Source organism: Catharus ustulatus, chromosome 9 (genome assembly GCF_009819885.2).
Source record: "Catharus ustulatus isolate bCatUst1 chromosome 9, bCatUst1.pri.v2, whole genome shotgun sequence".
Lineage (NCBI taxonomy): Eukaryota > Metazoa > Chordata > Aves > Passeriformes > Turdidae > Catharus > Catharus ustulatus.
Window position 1 is genome coordinate 9,956,134 of NC_046229.1, and position 20,309 is coordinate 9,976,442.

Here is a 20,309-nt window from a genome sequence, read left to right on the forward strand (position 1 = left end):
TCTCCCTAAACCAAAATCCACAGAAGCCAGAATTCAATCCTGGGCACTCTGGAAGAAAACCAAGAAACTGGTGATACCAAAAAAGCCCACTCTAAAATGTCAAAGGAAATAAAAAACCTTTTCTCTACATTTTTTCTGGCTGGGAAAGGCTCAGCCCAGTTCTGCAGCCTCACTTTCTCCAGCCGGGCATGTTAACAGCTCTATTTATGCTCTATTTATTCACAGCCATGTGGCCAATTTCCCTGGACACGAGTGTGGCAGCCCCCAAAAGCAAAGAGGGGAGCAGTGAGACCACTTGTCACTTCGGAAAGGCCAGAACAGGCAGCCAAGGTGGATGCTGAGCACTTCCTGGAAATGCTCCCACCAAGGGTTATCCCTCCAGCCAGGGAAGAGGGAAGCTGCAGAAGGGCATGGGGACCTCAGTGAGGAAACATCACTCTCATCCCCACAGAGCCATCCTGGACTGCCCAGACAGGGAGCAAAGGGCAGCCTGAAGGGAGCTGTGGGGTACAGTGAGCAAGGAAAGCTCCTCCTGCTCTCTCCACAGAGCAGTCAAGGCAGGCAAGCCAAGGCAAAGCTCCCATTGCCATGAGTGCTGCTCATTAATCCAGCGAGGATGGATTAATCAGGGCCTGACAAGCAGCTCCTCTGGCTCAATCGATAGCAGTAAAGGCCTGAAGCACCTCTTGCAGCTTCACAGAGTGTCCTCTGAGGGCCTTCTGCCCACCTTGGGGGATGTGCCAAACTCTGGGCTGGAGTAGTGGGGTTAAATTAACCAGGTAGGGGTGACACAGGGTGAGGGTCAGACCAGGGTGCTGAGTTTTGGGAATGATCCTGGTGCAGTGCAGATGTAGCGGGGTGTAAGGAATGCTCTGGGCTTTCTGGAGCCAGCCAGTGAGAGCTGGGATGATGCTCAGTCCCATTGCAGGGTTTGAGGGCAGTGGAACTTGTCTCCAGCAGGAAATGGTGGCTTTGTGTTTGGGGACCTTGAGGGAAAGATATCTGTGCTGGGAAGGAGGGACCCCACTCAGCATCCTGGGAAGGGGAGATGATGGCTGTCATCACAGGTTGTTCCCTTGCTCCTGAGCCACAGGGCTATGTTAATTCCTGGCCTGTACTGGATTGATCCTAGGGTAGAAGGGTGGTAGCACTGGATGGTGATGTACCCACCACCCTCCCCAGCTCTGATCCTGTCCCAGGAGGGAAACACCTCCTTGCCTTTCCCCAGGCAGCCCCCAGAGCTGTGCTCAGCCTGGCTGACTTCACAGCCCTGTGGGTCACACTGGGGAGACCAGGCAGGGCTCTAGACACTCAGCAAAACCTCTTCACCCCTGCTGGGGCACAGGGAACACGACTGGGGAAGATGACTGTGGGGAGGGCAGCATCTGGCTGCTCACACACCACTCTGACTCTGTCCCACCAGCAGCAACAGCAGCATGGTGCCAGCAGAAATGGGGCGAGGGAGAGAAAAAATCCCTTTTAATCCCCAAGGACCACCAGCTGGGCTGGATCCTGATGGGGAGTGGGGCAATGGGGGCTGTGTGCTGCTGCCCTGCACCATCAGGCCATGCACTACAGGGAAAGGAGGGGGGGGTTTGCTGAAATTATGGATGAGAAGGGTCATACATCTCCTGCATGGCTCTGCTGGCCTCTGTGTCTGCTTCCTCAGTTTTCCCAGAACTTGGGATTCCTCCTTGGACTTCATGCCACCCCTGCACTGCTGCCTGCAGTGGCTTGGATTCAGCCAGCATTTCCCAGAGCCTGTGTTTTAGGTACCATCTATTTTTAGGATGTCCAACCTGCAGCAAAGACAAGGACCCACAACCATTTCAGAGAAGTCAGCATGAGAAGCAAAGATTTACGAAAAAAACAAAACCAAACAAAACCCGACAACCAAAGCAAGCCTTTGAGCCTTTGGGAGCATCACATCCACCTCTCTGTGCCTCACAGACAGACAAACACTGGGATAGCTTGTCCAAGCTCAGGAGGAGAGCGAGGAACCAGAGCATCCCTGAGCTGGGATTCTCCATGACGTCTCCTGCCTGTCCTGTGCGTGTTTTTTAGCCTGGTTAAGGGATGGGATTCTGTGTGCGTGCACAGGGAGAGCTGGTTGGAATAAGAGGGGTGTCCATGGGGTGCTGGTCCTTTCCTGTCCTTTAGCACCCCTAAGGATGGATGGAGACCCGCAGATGGGAGATCTCCATCCTACAGAGGATGCAATTTGGGAGCAGAGATGCTGCATCTGGGAATGAAGTCATCCACCTACTCCTACAATTCTCCCTCCTCCCGCTCGGTAGCCGGGTGCCCCCCGCCCCCCGACGCGCTGCGGCGGGGGGGCCGCCCGGCTACCGAGCAGGAGGAGGAGGAGGAGGAGGAGGAGGGACGCTGACATCACCGCCGGAGCGCGGCTCGGCGGGGCCGGGAGCCGGCTCCGCTCCGCTCCCGCTCTCCGCTCCCGCCGGCGGAGCCACCGCGCCCGGTAAGGCTGGAGGGGCGGCGGGAGGGCTCTGGGGGGCGGGTGGATGGATGGACAGACAGACGGCTGCTGCTCATCATCCCTCCATCCCTCTTCCACGGGGTCCTGCTGGAAGCTGGGGGACAGTGGGTCGGCAGCAGCACAGTCTTTCCCCCTAGGGATGATGTCACTCTTGGAGGAATACATAAAAATGCACCAAAAAAAATTTAAAAAAAAAAAAAGAAAAAAAAAGAAAAAGAAAAAAAACAATCCCACATGAAAAACCTACATCTTCATTTGCCAGCTCCGTGCAGCAATGCCAGGCTGGAGCTGCCGGAGGGGAGCTGCGTGCGGCAGGAGGTTTCTCAGCACATATGTCTATTTTAAAAACCCGTGGCGTGATCTCTTGCCCTACTTTCCAGACTCTTGCCGGTACTTTCCTTGCGTGCAGTGGCCGAGCCCTGCTGCCGGGGGCTCCCTGGGAAGCAGGAGCCGAGCTGGGCTCTCCCCGGTGCCGGGAGCCTGGGATGGGGGACGGGCACGACGGCGAGGTCAAGGCAGAGGTTTGGTCACTAACGCGCTGCCTTTCTCTCCGGCAGAGCAGGGATGTCCCCAGCACGGTGCGGATGAGGCCAGGCTAACGAGGAGCCACGGTTGTCCCTGTACCCCCATTAGCCTCGCTCGCTGCCCTCCGTTTGCCCCGGTGAAGAAACAGCTCCTCACCCACACCCGAGCCAACGAGTCCCAGGCGCTGGTGTGGCTCCACAGCAATTTTGGGGTTGGAGGGTCAGGAGCCGCTCTCCATCTCGCAGATTTTCCAACACTGAGGTTTTCATCGCGTGCTCCCAAGCCCTCGGTGCCCAAGCCCAGGCAGAGCTGGGCCCGCAGTGCCGGGCTGGCCGGGCCGCTGTGACCCTCGCCAGCCACGCCATGGCCTCCTCGGACGGGCTGCAGTACCGGGCTCTCTACGAGTACCAGAAGGACCGGGAGGAGGACCTGGCGCTGTGCCCCGGGGATGTGCTGACGGTCAGCAGGGCCGGGCTGCTCAGCAGCCCCAACTACAAGGACGGGGACGAGCGCAACCCCCAGGGCTGGCTGCACGGCGTCAACGAGCGCACCAAGGAGCGCGGAGACTTCCCCGGCACCTACGTGGAGTACCTGGGTCCCACCCGCATCGCCGGCACCGCCAGCAAGGCCAGGCCGCGGCCCCTGCCCCTGCCGCCCGCCGGGACCCCCACGGCCTGGGGTGAGTGCGAGGGGAGCAGGCAGGCGGGAGCCCACGGGCGGGTGGTGTGGATGCTTGCAGTGAGGTGGCTTGGTGGGAAACCACGATCGGGATGGGGATCCAGCCCCAGAAAAAGAAGTTGTCCTGGGAGTTATCTGCCCTGGTGTATGGAGGCAGCCTCAGGAGAGGCAGGGGATGCCCCCAGGCAAACATGCTGCAGGGATTGCTCCTCACCAGCATCCCAGGCTGGCTGCTGTGCTGGCATGGGTGTCCAGGGGGATCAACATCCATGAGAGCACAGGAGAAGATGCAAGGCCCATTTGGGCCCTCAGAGAGGAGCAGAAAGCCCCACAGTGGTCCCCGGGGACCTTTTTTCCAAGTGCTCCTCTCCCCATCACTGCGGCACCTGATTCAGGCTGCTCTCAGTGCCCGGGCAAGTGCTGGCCCTCGGCCAGCTCCCAGCCTCACTGTCACTTTGTGCAAGCTGGGACAGGGGACAGGCTTGGCAAGCGGTGTGGTCAGTCCTTGGGGGGGCTCCTGTGTCCCTGAGGACTGCAGCAGAGCCCTGGGGGGGACATTTGGCAGGACCCCTCCTGGCACAGGGGCCTCCAGCCATTTCTCTGCCTGGATCTGCCAAGCTTGTGCAGCCAGCTCTGCCCTCACCACTCACCTGGCCAAGTACATTGGGGCTGGGAGGGATTTCACAGCAGTAGCACAATGTACACAAGCTAAAAAAAAATAAAACCGAAGAAAGAATGCCCCCCTTCCAGCCAGACACATCCCAGTGACCCCAGTCAAAGCCATGGTGCTCTCCTGCCCTGGGATGTATGGAGCAGAAATGGCTGTCCGTGCTGGCCTGGGCTGGGAGAACGGCATCGCCTTCAGCCGTGGCAGAAACACCTGCCCAGCTGCTGGTCTGGCACCTCAGACACCCTCCTCACCCAGTCTGGGACCAGTGGTAACCAAAGGAGCAGCCCCTGTGCTGGCTGGGCATTGGATGTGCCTCGGTCTGGGTTTAGAGAGCACTCACTGATGAGGAGCCTGTCTCCCTTCAGGATAGAGTTCAGGACTCCCTCGTCACCGAGATTTGAGGTGGGACCACCTGGCTCCTGGGCTGAGCACGGCACATGTCCACATGTCCACATGCAGCTCCTGATGTGCAGCCCCACAACCACATGGGAAGGATACGGGGCCCCCCCACACCTCCCCTCCCCAAAATGCAGGTGCTCCTCCCCAACCAGTGCGCCAAGGCAGCCGCAGTCCCAGCAGCACTGGTGAGGCTCTGCGAGCAGCTACGTGCTGGATTTGCAGGAGGGTGGAGGCCACTTTTTTGGGGGTGTTTATCCTGCCAGATGAGGGGTTTGAGCTCCCTGCCCAGCCTAGCTCAGTGGTGAGCCCTCTGACAGTTCAGCAGTTCAAAACTCAGTGCTGTGTGGAGATTTGGGGTCAGACAGGAGCAGAACCCAGGGCTCCCCAGTCCTGCTCACCAGGGAAGGTGAAGCCACCTCCTTGTTTCTGCCTGTGCTGCCCCTCACACAGGGGGTGCCACGGGCTCCTCTCCGAGGAAGGTGTGCCCAGGGACCCCTGCCCACAGGTGCTGGGGATGTGGAGATTCCCTATAGAACAGGGAATGTCCTCAGCAGGAAGCACATCCTGGCCGGAGAGCCTGGCCCACCTGGAAGGTCTCAGTGTAGGCATCCCAGCCCTGCATGCACTCAGGTGAAAGGATAACAACATCTTAAAAAATTTAGAATCCACAGTTTTTAGTAGGGTTTTGGGGTAGGCTGGGGAGGGCACTGCCGTCTGCAGGACATGCTCTGGCCATGGGCAGGTGTCCAGCCCTGTTGTCCAGGGGGCACTGGGTGCTGTGCCATGGGGTGCCCCTCTGTGGGGTGCCTTTCCTGGGGCAATGCCAGGGTGTGCAGGCACCTCAGCAGGGGACGTTCTGTCCCACAGCCACATCTTCTGCAGCACGGGAGCAGTGTGTGCCATTTTGTGCCAGTTTAAACCCAAACCTCCCAGCTCACAGGGTTCCCTTTGGAGTGAAAATCTCCAACATCCTCTTGGAAGGGAAGGTACTTTTGTTTAGGTTTTTTAGTTTGTATTTTTTTGTTTGTTTGGTTGGTTTGTTGTTTGGTTTTTTTTTTTTTATTCTTCCCATACTGATTCCACTTCCAGATGGAGATTTGAGGGATGTTTTTTTCTGTCACAAAAAGCTCTAATTTATATTTCTGTGACAGCAGCGTACATCCCCCACCCCCCTCAAGTGCCCTCAGTTCCCACCGAGCCCTGGTGCCACACAGGGACCCTGAACTGGCTCAGACCATGGAGGAAGCCCTGAATGACAGACACTGCATGTCCCAGCCATACCTTCGAGCCAGGGCTGGCTCTGCAGGGAGGAATGGTCCTTTTTTTAATTAAATAACATCCTGAAAATGGCTCTGCAGCAGATCTGAGTCCCAGGGGACTTCCAAGACCTTGCTGGCTGTTTTGCCCCTGATCTGGTATCCTGGGCAGCACCACTGCAACGAGGCATCGCCTCCACTTCCCCTGGGGCTGGAGTTGAGTGGGGCGTCAGGATGCTGGGGTCCAGCCTGCCACAGCTTAGGGCCATTCCTGCCATTCCCAGCAAGGAGAAAGTTATTTTTTTACAGTCACCACCTTTCCCCAAGTCATTGATTTAGAGGAAAAGCCCAGCTTCCCTAATTACAAAACCACTCATGCAGTGGGGACATTTTTGCATGAGCTTCCAATGATGTGCTCTGCTTTTAACCCTGAAATCTTCCCTGCTCCCACCCAAGGCACCAACAAATCCTCACTGGGTGGCAGAGGGAACCCCCTTGCTGGCCTTGGTGGTTGTGGCCGTGCCTGGGAACTGGACCAGCCACCCACGAGTGGCAGGTTTGCATCCTTATCTGTTCTCCAGATACACCAGGGCATCACCACGGTGAGGATCAGAGCCTGGATGTACCTGTTGCAGCCAGGTCGTGCTTTTTGCAAAAGATTGAAGGCAGCATGGCCTTGCCCAAAGTCCCTCTTAATATTTTTTTTTAGCCTGTCCATGTGCTGTCCATGCTGCAGCAGTCACACACAGCCCTGGTGTGCTGCAGCCAGTGGCAGCCCCTGCCAGCTCCCTGCTGCTGCCTTTCTGGGGATCTCAAGGCCACCAAAGGGTCCCCAGCTCCTGCCTCGTGTCACTATGGGCTGTGGGTGATGAGAGGAGCAGTCTCAGTGCCATGGGAAGAGAGGTGGGGAAGGGGTTTTGGCTTGGAGGATCTCCATGCCCAGGATGGGATGCTCCCCACGGGCAGGGCACATGCCTGAGCAGGTCTCTGCATCTCGGCAAGCAGCTGAGCCCCTTATTGCAAAAAGAGGATAAAATAAAGGGAGAAGTGCTCCAAAGCATGAGCCAAAGTGTTGGTTGTGGCTGGGCCAAAGCAGCAGCTTGATTCTGTCCTGGGGCAACTGAGGAAAGTGGAATTCCTGCAGGCACGAATTTCCAAACCCCTTCTCCCCTTCTTTTCACCGCAGGACTCCCCGGGCAGGCTGAGCTCACCGAGCACCCTGCCCTCCCCGAGCAGGCGCTGCCGACCGTGGCCAGGCTCATCGAGGCGCTGGAAAAACAAGGTACGGAGACCCGGGGCCCCACCGCAGGCACAGCCGGGTGCACACACAGCACACACAGCACACACAGCGCACACAGCCACACAGCACACACAGCCACACACAGCACACACAGCACACACAGCACACACAGCACACACAGCCACACACAGCACACACAGCACACACAGCACACACAGCCACACACAGCACACACAGCACACACAGCCACACACAGCCACACACAGCACACACAGCACACACAGCCACACACAGCCACAAACAGCCACACACAGCACACACAGCACACACAGCCACACACAGCACACACAGCACACACAGCACACACAGCACACACAGCCACACACAGCACACACAGCCACACACAGCCACCGGCTCTGCCCAGCTCAGAGCACCCCAAGAGCATTGCTAGAGCCAAACCCCCCCTGCTCCCCAGTCCCCGTGGGTGTTCTCATCCCTGCTGCTTCCCCAGGTCGGGAAGGAGCAGGCGGGCTCAGCACTAACCCCTCTCTCCCGTCTGTGCCCAGGGCTCGACAGCGAGGTGCTCTACAGGTCCGGCCCCGGCGTGCTGGGGGATGCTGAGCTGAAACAGGCCCTCCTGGCTGGTGAGTCCCAGCGCCGCACCCTCCCCGTGCTCCCAGCAGGAATGGGGGCTGTGCCGGTGATGCTGCCCTGGCAGGGAGGGGTTAGGGCACCAGCATCATCACAGCCCAAATCCCAGCTCGGTGAGGCCCTGCCTGCATGCGGAGCCCCCTCTGCTCCCCGTGTGATGCAGCTAAAAGTGATGCAGGTGCAGGGCAGGGGCGCTTCGGTAGAATCTTTTTTTGGTGGGGGGGGGGTGCAGGAGAAAAATTCGTGGGTTTTTAAGTCTCTAGGGTTTGTATCTGAGAAGCAGGGCAAGAAGAAAGCCTCTTGCGGATAGGGGAAAAGAAAGAGGAAAGGAAAAGCTAAGCTTATTATTTACAATAATGGGAAGCTATTTGCAGGACTTAGGGGCATGAGCAGGGTGGGGGGAAAGGGGGAAAACCATCTCCCATACCTGCTTCTAAATCCACGGCTGGGATAGGATGGCACACGGCGGGGGGCGGGGGGTGCGCGAAGGATGCAGCGTGCCGCTCAAATGTGGGTTTTTTAGGGGTGGGGGGTGCATGGAGCATCCCCATCCTGCGGCCGCGGTGCCCAGAGGGCGGCACTGTGACACCAGGCACGGGCGGCCCCACACAGCCCCGGGCTGGCCCCGCATCCCACCGCATCCCGGGCGCTGCCGGCCGGGGGGCGGCGGGAGCCGGGCGGTGTTGCTGGGGAGAAGGGCTGTGATGAAATCGCTATATTAAGCACCATGACCTCATCGCTTCCCGCGCACCGGGAGCCGAGTCCCGCCGGGCGGGGAAGGAGGGATGCAGGCGAGGAGAGCTCGAGCTCGCAGGGATGCTCCTTCCCCACTGCCCGAGGAGGGCTGTGCTCCCCGCGGAGGTGACGGGGGCTGGGGGCACCCCGCCACCCCACTCTTCTCCCCCAGCTGTGGGCTGAGGAAGCCCGGAGCAGTGGGTGCTCTTCTTCACAGCCTTGTACCCCAGGGCAGATTTACGGGCTGAGCTCTGGAGGAGGTGAAGGCACCCGAGAGCAATCCCCGGGCACTGGTGTCTGGGCTGGGCACGGGCAGCAATACCAGCATGAGAAAGATGGGGTGTTTTTTCCAAGCAGGCAGGAGTTATGGGTCCTCCATTCTTCCCATGCAGCTGGTGCAGCATCCCAGGCAGGGCCAGGGCTCCCCACAGAGCAGCACCACAGCAGTTACTGCCAAAATGCTGCCCAGCCTTAGGAGACTCTCCCAGCTCAGGGGCAAACCCACTGGCCTGGGCAGAGCTTTGGGCACTTGGTGGGTCTGTCCAGGTCTGTCCATCTCCCACAGCAGGGCCCAGCACCGGTCAGGGAAATGCCATTGTGGTTTTCAAAACATTTGAAAGCCCTTAAAAATCACCAGCAGCCCTGGGAGACTTGATACTCCCAAGCCCACATCTCCTCTGGGACTGAAATCTTTAATTGGGCAGCTCAGGGGCTGCCCCAGGTGCTCAGCAGCACTGAGCTGGGCAAAACCAGAGCTCCCCAGAGCTGGAGGGGATAGGACAAGTCTCACACTTCTTACCTCTCACCTGAGGGGGCTGATGCTCAGCCGTGCCAGAGGGATGCTCTGCAACAGGATGACATTCCTGTTGGAGCCAAGCATCCCAGCAGAGGCCAAGCTTGGCAGCCTGCTCCTACTGCAGAGCACAGACCCAGTGGTGCTTCCCCAGGACCCTGCTGGAGCCCATATTAGGCTGGGGAGGGCAGAGAGCGTCTCTGCTTTGTTTCCCACACAAGCCCTCCCATAGAATTTGGTAGAATAAAACAGCCCTACTGAAATATTGGAGTTTGCTCGTCCCATGTGTGAGAAGACAGAGGCGAGAATCACATTTTCCTTCCCCCCATGCTCCTGGTGGTTTGCCCCTCCAGCGTCCCATCCCTGCCAGAGCCTGCCTGCAAAAGTCAACCTTCGTCTGGGGGAATGGGGAGAAATTGGAGCCAGGGTTGGTGGCCGCTGGAACCAAACCACGTCTCAGCTGGGGACAAAACCGGGTTCCCACAGGGGGTTTCAGCTTCCCTGTGAATACCCAAATTGCACTGGTGTTTGGCAGTGGTGGCAGGAGAACTGCTCGAGAGTGCAAGGAAAAGGGAGCAAGGGCTGGAAAAGTTCAGATGTTGGTTTTCTAACCCCATCGGAGAACTCAGAATGTTTTCTGCACTGAAAGAGCATCTGAACTTCCAGTGGGAAGAAAGAGGAGGACCTTGGGAAACAAGGCAAGTCAGAGCAGCCCTGGCTGTCCCTAGGAGCCCAAGGGCACTGTGTTCCCAGGGCTGGCAGTGCAGGAACTGTCTGAGCTGTGCTGATTGAACCCCTTCCCTGGCCCTTTTAGAGCCTTTACCATAGGGAATCTCCCCTGTGGGCAGTCCCTGAGCCAAACATCAGCCAGGTTTGGGATGAGGGTTTCCCATCCTCATGGCAGCATTGGACAGAGTGGCTCCACATGGCTCTACAGTCTGAGCTGAGTCTGTCCCCATCCTGGCACAGGTGACATTCTGCAGGTCGGTGCATCTGACTGCTGTCTAAAGCCTGTGCATAAAAATTGGTATTTCCATGATGGATGGAGCAAGAACAATTAAGAGAGGCGAGGGGGGCATGCAGCATCTCTGAACATGAGAATCAGAGTCCCATGTTGGCACTAAAAGGGACTTAAAGAAAAGCTGCAGCTTCACAGGGGCTGGGGGAGGTGATCAGCCAGCTGGGAGCCCTGCTGCAGTGTCAGGGAAAGAGTATGGGCTGAAAAAGGGGAATAAAGCACCCCAACACTCCTTGCAGTGCCTGGATGGGGACTGCTTCATGCCCTGGGGTATTCCTGACCCCAAGAGTTCCCAGCACTCCTGCTGTCCCTGTGTGCAGCCCAGGGGCTGTTTGGAGCACAAGGGATGGGGCAAATCACCCACTAAGTCCACAGTGCCTGGGGACATGAGGTGAATGAGCCCCTTCAGTGCCCGGACCTGATGTCTTCTCCCCGCTAAGCTCGCTCGGGGTTCTGTCCACACTCCTGTCTGTCTGGGACATGGCAGGCAGCTGGAAACTTGGGGCATTCTCTGGGTGATAGCAGCAGAGCTGCAGGCTGGTGTGTGCTGGACCCCTTCAGAGCTGAGGGACCCGGGCTGGGGAAGGTTTGGCTTGGGAATGGCTACAAAGTTCCGTGTGTATTGTCCGGGCAGTGCTTCGCCACCGCTGAGCAGGGAAGGTCTGCATCCTTATCCCTCCTCCCTGGTGGGGGACAGTGCACGGGAATCTTGCAGAGTCCTCACCCCAGAGGTCCGTGGGTGCTCCCTATGGCTCAGGTGGAACTGAACCCTCCCGGGATGGCAGCGAAGCACTGAAACCTCCCCCGCACTTTGGATAACCCTGCTCCGATCGCGGCTCTGGAGTCCAGCTGCAGACGTAAACACTGCGACCCTTCCCCAGATACAAGCGCAGCAATGGGAAGCGGCTCCGCTGTTGTCAGGGCCGGGCAGCAGCCGGCAGCGCTCGGGTGCCAGGGAGCAGAGCAGGCGGATTGGAGCCGGTGTCTCCGGGCGTGCCGGGCTGCGCTGCCATCCCTGGCTGCGCGCTTTGATCCCGGCGCGGAGCAGTCTGCCTGGAGACTGCTCACGTGCCCGGGAATTAGGTCAGGTCTCGGTGGGGATTAGCGAGCGATGGTGGGTCCCGGGGCTTCACTGGGGCTGCCAGGAGCTGCTGCTAGGCAGAAAGGGTCGGGGAAGTGAGGAGCGGCTTGGGGGGCCTCACACCGCTCCCCCCATCGCCACGGTGTGGATGCTCAGGGAGGGAGCGCATCCCCATCCTCATCTCTGGGATGCCACAGGGGATCGGAGGCCCCCCAAGGGCTCTGGTTTCCCCCGGCCAAGCTCATTCCACCAGGATGACTTTCCTCCCGAGCGTGAGGCGCCCCGGTGCCTGCGGCACTGCTTTTTATTTATACCTGCAGTGGAAATAAACCCCGTGTCGTCAGAGCCTGGCGAGAGGCATGAGCTCATCTCTTATATTTGGTGGTGATGAAAGAAGGGTAAATAAACGGCAGCAGCAGAGACATCCCTGCCAGACCCATCAGGCAGAACTGGGGGTGAGTTTTTGCCCCATCCCCTCCCATAGCTGCTGGGAAAACTGAGGAGGGGTACTGCCTTAGGGAAGGTGAGGTGGGGGAAGGCAGTCTCAGTGGACACCCTCAAAGGGGATCCCAGCAGCCCTACCCTGGCTGAGTGCAAGCCCAGGGTACAGTGGGGTGAAACCCAGCTGGGAGAGTGTTTGGGGCTGGCAGGAGCTCCTGTGCATGGGCAGGGGGTGTCCTGGCAGCTGCCAAGTGCCCAGCACAAGGTACCAGTAGGCTGGCTGGGAGATGTTGCAGTGATGCTGAGTCAAAGCTGTGAAATATTCCCCGGTTTGGTGCTCAGTTTCCCAACAAACCCTCCCTGTGAGATGCCCAGGAGTTTGAGTGCCTGGTCAGCATACGTGTGGATGGGAACACACAGCCCCCACAACAGGACAGCAATCTCTCTAGCACCCACTGACAACTAAAACTAAAAGGTCTAGAAGGGCTAGGGAAATTCCCAAGTCGGTATTTCAGCCAGCCCCAGGGTGATTTGGGTGTCCCTCTGTCACAGAGACCACACATCTGAGAGCATCTCACTGCAGCAGCGCTCAGTCCAGCTTAGACCCAGCTTAGGCTGCTGGACTGTGCTGAGAGCGGCCCTGGGGGCTGGGCAGGGTCTGCACCCCGTCACCCACGGCTGCTCAGGGTGTGGGAGCAGCCGTCACCTGTGGCCACATGCAGGGGACAGCTGGTTACCAGGAGCCGCTCAAGCCTCTCCTTCAAAACAACCCCCACCTCCCCCGCAGCCCCTCCTGGCTAAACATCCTCTCGTTTACCGAAACTCGGGGCTTACTCACGCCTCCCCGGCTGGCTGCAGCTGCCGGAGACGTCCTGGAGTTTCCTGCCCAGCCTGACTCAGCCCAAAGCTCCAGCACCTTTCTGCCTCCGAAATCCCAGTGAGAGGAGGCTGGGAGTCTTTCCCTCTGGGCCAGTGGTCATCCCACACATCCTCTCCCCAGTCCCAAATTGATTCCTGCTTTTCACCCCTCCATGGGCAAAGCATGGTCACTGCTGGTCCCCACATGTTTGCTCTGCCAGCAGGTCAGCACGCAGGTTGTGTGTTGGAGGGGGTTGGTATGGGGTCGAGGTTGGGGTTTTGGGGTGTTTTCCTTCTATTTATGGCAGGCAGATGGAATCCCTCCGTCATTCCTCCATCACTCCCCGGGGGAAAGGATGGGAACATCTGGAGAGCAGCAGGAGAGCATTGACTCATCCTGCAGCTTCATTAACTTCTTATAGCTGGTTATCATCTCCCTCAGATAAGAAGAGAGCAGCATCCGTGGGGTCAGGCCGGTGGTAATTGTCTGGGAAGGCTCCGGGGTTAACCCTTCCCCCGCTGCCGGCTGAGCCTCCCCGAGCTGCCGGGGCACAGCCGGTGCTGGGAACAGCTCGGAGCATCCCCCGGTTTGCTGTCAGCCCGATGGGGAGCCCAGCTCACCAGGGCAGCTCCTGGGGCAGGAGGATGCCGCTGCATTTCCAGGAGGATGGGGACAACAGGCTAATGGCTATTTCTGGTCGTCGTGCCGACAGCAATCAGTCTCCGCCAGCGCGGTGTGAATCCCCCTGGTCCCCCCATCACGCCTCTCTCTGGGTGTAAAGATGTTTTTGAATCTCGCTTTGAAACCGGCTGAGCCTTCCCTTTGAACACCCCCCAGGTTCATGCCTAACGAGGCAAACAAGTTAATTAGGCCACGGTGGAGCCCGGGGCTGATCGCCTGGGGCCAGCGCCCGGCAGCGGCCCCTTCCCTGCGCAGGAACAGCTTGTGGCTGTTCTCCTCAATCCGTGCCAGCATCCTTAAGGCGAGTGGCAGGTCTCTGCAGAAACCCTCGTGGCTTTGGGGTTTGCTTGGTGCATTCCACTGATGGGAAAAGCTCTCTGCAATGCAATGAGACCCTGGGACGCCCCAGCAGCATCCCTGGGGTTTAGTCATGCACTGTGAGCATTCAGCCAAAAACAGGTGTTATGGGATCCTCCTGTGGGATGATCAAAAGCATCTTGTGGGATATCTGACCCGACTCTCCTCCATCTGCCCAGCTCAAGACAACCTGCCAGCTCACATCTCCATGGTCAGTGCTAGCAAAAATGGCGAACTGACTGCCATGCCCCCAGAAAGTCTGGCAGAAATAACCCTTCTGACCAGCCAGGAAGGTCCAGAAGTGTGGCTGGGAATTGGGTGCATGAACAGGGACCAGAATGGGGCCAGGGTGCAGCTGGCACAGCCCTGCTCATCTTGAGGATGCCAAGGGCAGAGTGGTCCATGGGACAAGGCGTGACTTTGTGGGATGCTGGAAAGGCAGCACCCCGTTTGCCCTGGGTCATGTTTGGCCATGCTGGGTGGCTGCCTACCCCAGCGTGGTGGCATCTGTCCCAGCTGTCCCCATGCTGCCCCAGGACACAGTTCCCAGCCGGCCGGGTGCTTGCTCCTGACAATGAGGTAGCGTCTCCAATGGCTGGGTTAAAGGCTTTGCTTCAGGCATTGGCCAATCTGTTTTCTCTCCGTCTGGGAGCCAAATGGAAGGCACTGGCCATAAGGGACCCACTGCAGCTTGGTGTTCCCACGCAGGCAGGCAGGCTCTCAGTCTGCCTGGTCCAGAGCAGGGACACTCCAGCGAGAGGAGATCAAGGTCAAGGTGCTCAGAAACAGCTTTTCGCAGCTGTTCCCCATCCCAGCCCTGCTGAATGTGTGCTGCTAAAGCCTTGTCCTAGGAAAGAGCATTTCTCCCCTCTTTTGGATTTATTGCCCCAGAAGGAAGCACAGCTGGAGAGTTGGAGACTCACAACATTTTCTGCTGGAAAATACTGGGCTGGGAGATGGAGCATCTCCCAAAATGGCCCCAGTTTCAGTGAAGCTGCATCAGGGGGCAAAAATGCAGAGAGGGCAGTGGAAGGGGGCTCAGAGCAGGGCAAGCCCACAGTCTTCCCTTTCATTCCAGGCCATTTAGGGCCTGACACAGCATCTTTAAGAAAATAACAAATTTTATTTTCTTTTTTTTTTTTCAAATTAACCATTTCAAACCATCTTTTATTATTTCCAACCTCCTGTACCCCTCAGCCTCCAAATTCTCCAACAAGGAGAATTTCAAAACATTGCATTTGGGTCCAGTTTGAATCAAAGCCAGATTTTGAAACCTTCAGATCTTTGCAAAAGGCACCATCACCCTCCAGACAGCCACCACCCAGCCCAGCCAGGATGGGAGACCTCCAAGACAAACACATGAGGCAATACCAAAGGATGCTGAAAGGCTTCTTCCCCCTGGACCATGGTGAAGCAATGCCCCTGTGCTGCCCTGGCCATGGGGCTCAGTCACATCCCACCCCTGACAGACCATGGGACATTTTCTGCTCCTAGCACTGCCTCTGTCCTGAGCCCAGGACCCCTGAGCCCCTGAACCCAGGCTGTGTGGCCTCAGACCCCCTGTGTGCTTTCCCCCACTCCTGGAGCATCCTTTACCACCTCCCCAGGGCAGCCACCTTTCAGGGCCGGGAGAAGTGGTGCCAATTGGGGCACATTCACAGCATTTCGGGATCACTGGGAGTCACATGGGCCTTTAGCAACTTGAATTGCCTGGGAACCATAACCCCATTCCATGGATGCATTTTCCAAGCAGCTCCTGCTGGGCTGGGGTTGGCACATGGAGCCTGACCCTGAAAACTGGAAGGTTCCTGGGGCAGTTGCTCAGTTCTTCCCATGGGTCCTATCCTGCAGTGGGACCCCAGTGGAATGGTGAGATTCTCTGTCCCATGCACTGGATATACACTTTACCCAAAGCAGGGATGCTGCCTCGTGCTCTCCTTGGGCACGTGGAAAGCAGGGTCAGTGGAAATTGGGACAGGAATATTTGCTGGGGGAGTGGTGGCAGTGAAATCATGCACTGCCCCACTGGGGAGATGGGGGCATGGGCAAAGAAATTAGCCCCCATGTCTGGAGGAAGGCCCACAGGGATGGAACAGCTCCCAGCTCTGTGTCAGAGGGGAAGAATCACAGGCTCAGGGTTCCCTCTGTCTGTCCCCCTGCAGACCCCTCAGCTGTGGACATGGACCTGTACGAGGCCCAGACACTGGCGGATGCCCTGAAGTGGTACCTGCAGGAGCTCCCCACACCCCTCATCCCTCCAGCTCTCTACACTGACTTGGTCCACATGGCTCAAGGTAAGCACACGTGGGCTCCCCCCACACCTGGGACCTCTGTGGGGCTGGTGAAACTTCGGGAAGCGCCTGGAAAGGCTTCCCAGCATCTCCAGGGTGGCTCTAACCCCATCCCCTGCCCAATACTGCACTAAGGCAGATTCTGAGAAGGGACATTGGGAGCATCACCTGGGCCAGAGCAGCACGGCAGCATTTGGGAGATGCTCTGGGAAAGAAGGGAGATCCAAGGGACTGCTTCTCCCCTACCACAACGTGGTCTTCTCCCTCTGCAGGGCCCAGAGGAGGAGGTGCTGCCTGCCAGGACAGGCAGCTGCCAAGGCTGGGTGATGCTGGCCCCAGAAGAAAGCGTTATTATAATATTTTGGCTCTGCTGCCTGGGAATTTTTTCCTGTAATCTCATTAACTCCTGGCTTTATATGGGCACAAAAAAATTCTCAGCTTTTTCAGCTTAGTGCCATTAGGAAGTGCCTTTAGATCCCTGCAAGCTTCTGAGGCTCCGTGCAAATGTATGAGACCATCAAGGTTTTGGTTTTATTTGATTTCTTTTCAAATAAACAGAGCAGGGCCCATCTCAAGGTCAGCAGGGGCCACGGTCCATCCCAACAGTGAGCCTGACCAAAACTCATTTCAAGTGAGTCCTCACAGAGCCACTCAACCCCTCTCAGCCTGAGGGCCTATGGGCATCACCAGGCACACAGGAAATCCTTGCCCACTGTGTTTGACAGGACCTGAACCTCCTGCTGCTTACAAAACCAGTATTTCTTCCCCTTCCACAGCAGCTCTCATCTTGCTGCCGGTTACTGCAGTACCCTCCATCCCTGAGTATCACCTCCTAAGCCAGATTAGTGCTTGGGCAGATCATATTCTTGGCTGCCTTAAGAGGCACTACAAGATCACCCATGGCCAGACCAGGTTGGCCTTTTCCTACCATGTCCTGATGGGAAAAGGCCACGGGCTCTTTGTGGCTTCCAGTGAGGCAGAAGGGATGCAAGGAGAAGGTGAGGGATAACTCACACCCCATCCTCCCTGCCCTGCCATGAGACATAGAGCCAGAAGAAATACCCCTGGGGCTGGTGGCACAGAGAAGCTGCCTTCCCCTCACCCGTCAGAGGAGAAATCAAAGGCTGCCTCCCTTCCAAGGATAAAAACGCAATTAGGAAGCAATTAGCTGGGTTGCCTCGTTAAGCAACTTCAAAGGGAAGTGCCTTTCCCTGAAGCCTGTGCTGCAGTGGGCTCTGCTCCTGGCACAACAGGGGCAGGAGGAGGAGGGGGCAGAATGGTGGAGAAACCAATGGGAAGAGGATTTCTCTGGGGCTTAAAAGAAAAAATTAAAATATAAGTCTTTGAGGAGATGGTGCTGGGTTTTGGCAGCCTGCCCTGCAAGGCTCCTCTGCCCTGCTTGAGGCTGAGAGCTGGGAAAGCAGCAAGATGATCACCTTCCAAAGGAAGGGGAAAACATCCCCAAATTCCCTCTTTGGCTGTGAGCCTTCTGCTGCAGGATCCTCTAAGTGCACAAAGGTGCAAAAAAACCAGGAATTGCAGAAGGGGAGGCCTGGAGGAAAGCTAAACATCCCTCAGGAGCAGTTTGTTGGATACAAGGGCTCACCAATTCCCCACGGCCAACGTGGCCGAGTTGCAGGCCTGCTCTAGAGGGGATCCCAGACCCCTGCCCCTCCAGCTCCAAGGATGGATGTCAGGAGCTGGCTGAGCATTGGCCAAGCCTCAGTCCTGGCGCAAAGAGCCGTGGGGAGCTGAGTCAGCCCCTGGCCAAGCTGGGCTTTGAAGCCAGCTGAGAACAGCCCAGCCCTGGGGATTTCCCTGTCCCCAGCAGATAAAAGGACTGGGACTAGGCAGGAATGGAGGATGGCTGGAGAGTGGCTGTTTCCTGTGCCTGGGGCAGCATCACAGTCCCAGGGCGCTGAGCTCACCACTCACAAGACCAGGGAGCCCTGGCCAAAGCTGCCAGAGGGCACTGGGGACATGGTGGGAATTCGTGGGCTGTGGGCTGCTCAGGGCACCCGTGACAGTGGTTTTGGCAGCACCTCTGTGATATACAATGCCATTAAGTGCCTGGTTTTATTCGTATGGGCAATTCGAGTATCACTGGAAGCAGCTGCACCCCAGTCAGCCCTCCATGTGCTGCGTTTCACGGGGTGCAGGAACCTCACTGCAGCCCCACCTGCAGCCCAAGTGCACATTATTTTTTCTTCCTAAAAACCCTTTTCCCTCCCAGCTCGCTGTTTTCTGCAGGGCTGAGCCTTTAAATACAGCAGATCTTCAAGCTGCTGCCCATTTTCCCACTTCTGCTTTGTTCTGCCTTTACTATGCACCAGGGCATAGTGGCTTTGCTGTGCACCAGGGCAGGGCTCTCATTGTTCTCCATTTGAAGGAATTTGAGGTGCAGCCCCTACAAACTCAGCCCTCTGAGCTCCTTCCCTGGATGTGCTGACAGGGGGGATGTGCTAAATGCACCTGACAACCTGATCTGGGTTGGTGTGAGTGGGTAAATGGGGCAGGCAAACCCCAGGAAAAAGTGGCCAAGACCCTGAAGAAATCATCTCTGCAGACCCTGGGATATCCTCAGTCCCATGGCCTGTCTGGGAAGGGATAGGCTGCAAAAAAATAGTGGTGGGAGAGGTTGAGGTCAGGTTTTTTGGGGATCTAGGGGGAGTAGAGAACTGCCACAGCTCACGCCTTGTGCTGGTAGGTGCTGGGCTGCTCCCATGAGAGGCATGGGGATGTCCCTGACCTCCCAAACCTCCCTGACCATTTTTTTTCCTGTGTTCCCTCTGCTACAGAGACCCCAGTACTGGAGGAGTGTGGCCAGCGAGCCAGAGCCCTGCTGGCCCCCCCAGCCCTGCCACAGCCACAGGCACTGCTCCTGCGCCAGCTCGCCCGCCACTTCTGTCACCTGTGCCAGGGCAGCCACCGCAGCCGCCTCTCGCCCCGGCTCCTCGGGGAGCTCTTCGGGGAGCTGCTTCTGCGCCCTGCAGCAGCCAGGTGAGCTCCCCTGCCGTGCACGGGACAGAACAGGGCAGAGGAGAGTGCCCAGGCTGACCCAACCAAGCTGGGTATGCTGTATGACAGCCCAGCAGTGCCCCAGGCACAGGGTTTTCCAAAGGGGGAGGCCAGATGTGGAAGATGCCATTCCAGCTGTGATGCTCAGACATGACACCGGTTCCCAAAGTGACCAGGCATGATGCACACGTGGGACTGGGGTTCACAGCATTGCCTCAGCCCCACAGCAGATCCATTGGGGTAGCTGGCTGCTGTTCCAGCGAGTTGGGGGTCTCCAGGGAGGTGGAACTGCTGGTGTCCTCACACGCCTCTCCTCTTCTTCTCAGCACTGAGGGAGGCCCTGAGCTCCGTGCAAGGATCCTCGAGTCCTTCATCATGGCCAGTGAGGTGGCAGAGCTGCCGACAGCTCCTGGTAAGAGATGTCTGGCTGGTGGCGGAGGGGGGACAGCGGGTGTGACATTCAGAGCAGTGAAAGCAGCAAGTCATGGGGCAGTTTCAGTGGCTGGTGCAGTGATGAGAAGGTGCTTATGTCCCTGTGGCAGTGCCCAGGCTGTGCTGGCTTCCTGTCCCATTTCCCCCTCTCCTTTCTCAGTGACACTGATTTGGGAGCATTTCTTTGCAGTCTCTCTGAAGGTTTGCAGCTGTTTTCTGGCTTCATGTCTCTCATTTCTCTCTGGTCCCTGGGTTTGTGATGCAAACAGGTTCTGCTCCCCTGTTTGGGGCGCTTGGTATGAGCTGGGGGCTCTTGGTGCAGGGCTCGTGCACAGCTTGTTTTGGAGAGCAGGGATCTGAATATAATCTGGGAGGAAAAAAATAGCAGCATGACCATAAAATGGCAGGATGGTACTTGCTACAGGATCCTATCAGGGTTTATGATTTTTGCCTTGCATTTAGTCCCCCTGTGTGCAGAATCACACTGCATCCACTGCTGCTTCCCCTACAGGACAGCCCCAGGGTGGGGATGAGGAGAGGCTCTTGCCCCCCACCTCTCCATGCATGGACAGCAACCAGGAGAGTGGCTTTTTCTGCAGATGTTAATGAGCCTCACCCCCAGGGCTGCAGTCCTGCCGCTTTCATTGCCAACACCAGTGTTTGTCTCCAGCACCTTCTCTCTCTTTT

At 57.6% G+C, this 20,309-nt stretch overlaps 1 protein-coding gene across 1 annotated transcript in view; it reads left to right on the forward strand.

The window, feature by feature from the left end:
* The first annotated feature begins 2,391 nt into the window (after positions 1-2,391).
* Positions 2,392-20,309, forward strand: part of LOC116999888 (phosphatidylinositol 3-kinase regulatory subunit gamma) — a 76,877-nt gene continuing 58,959 nt past the window's right edge. The window contains exons 1-7 of the mRNA XM_033066949.1: positions 2,392-2,479; positions 3,055-3,701; positions 7,212-7,307; positions 7,832-7,909; positions 16,044-16,175; positions 18,971-19,172; positions 19,517-19,602. Coding sequence (XP_032922840.1) covers positions 3,386-3,701; positions 7,212-7,307; positions 7,832-7,909; positions 16,044-16,175; positions 18,971-19,172; positions 19,517-19,602 — 910 coding nt within the window. The 5' untranslated portion in view covers positions 2,392-2,479; positions 3,055-3,385. The remainder of the gene's footprint in view (positions 2,480-3,054; positions 3,702-7,211; positions 7,308-7,831; positions 7,910-16,043; positions 16,176-18,970; positions 19,173-19,516; positions 19,603-20,309) is intronic.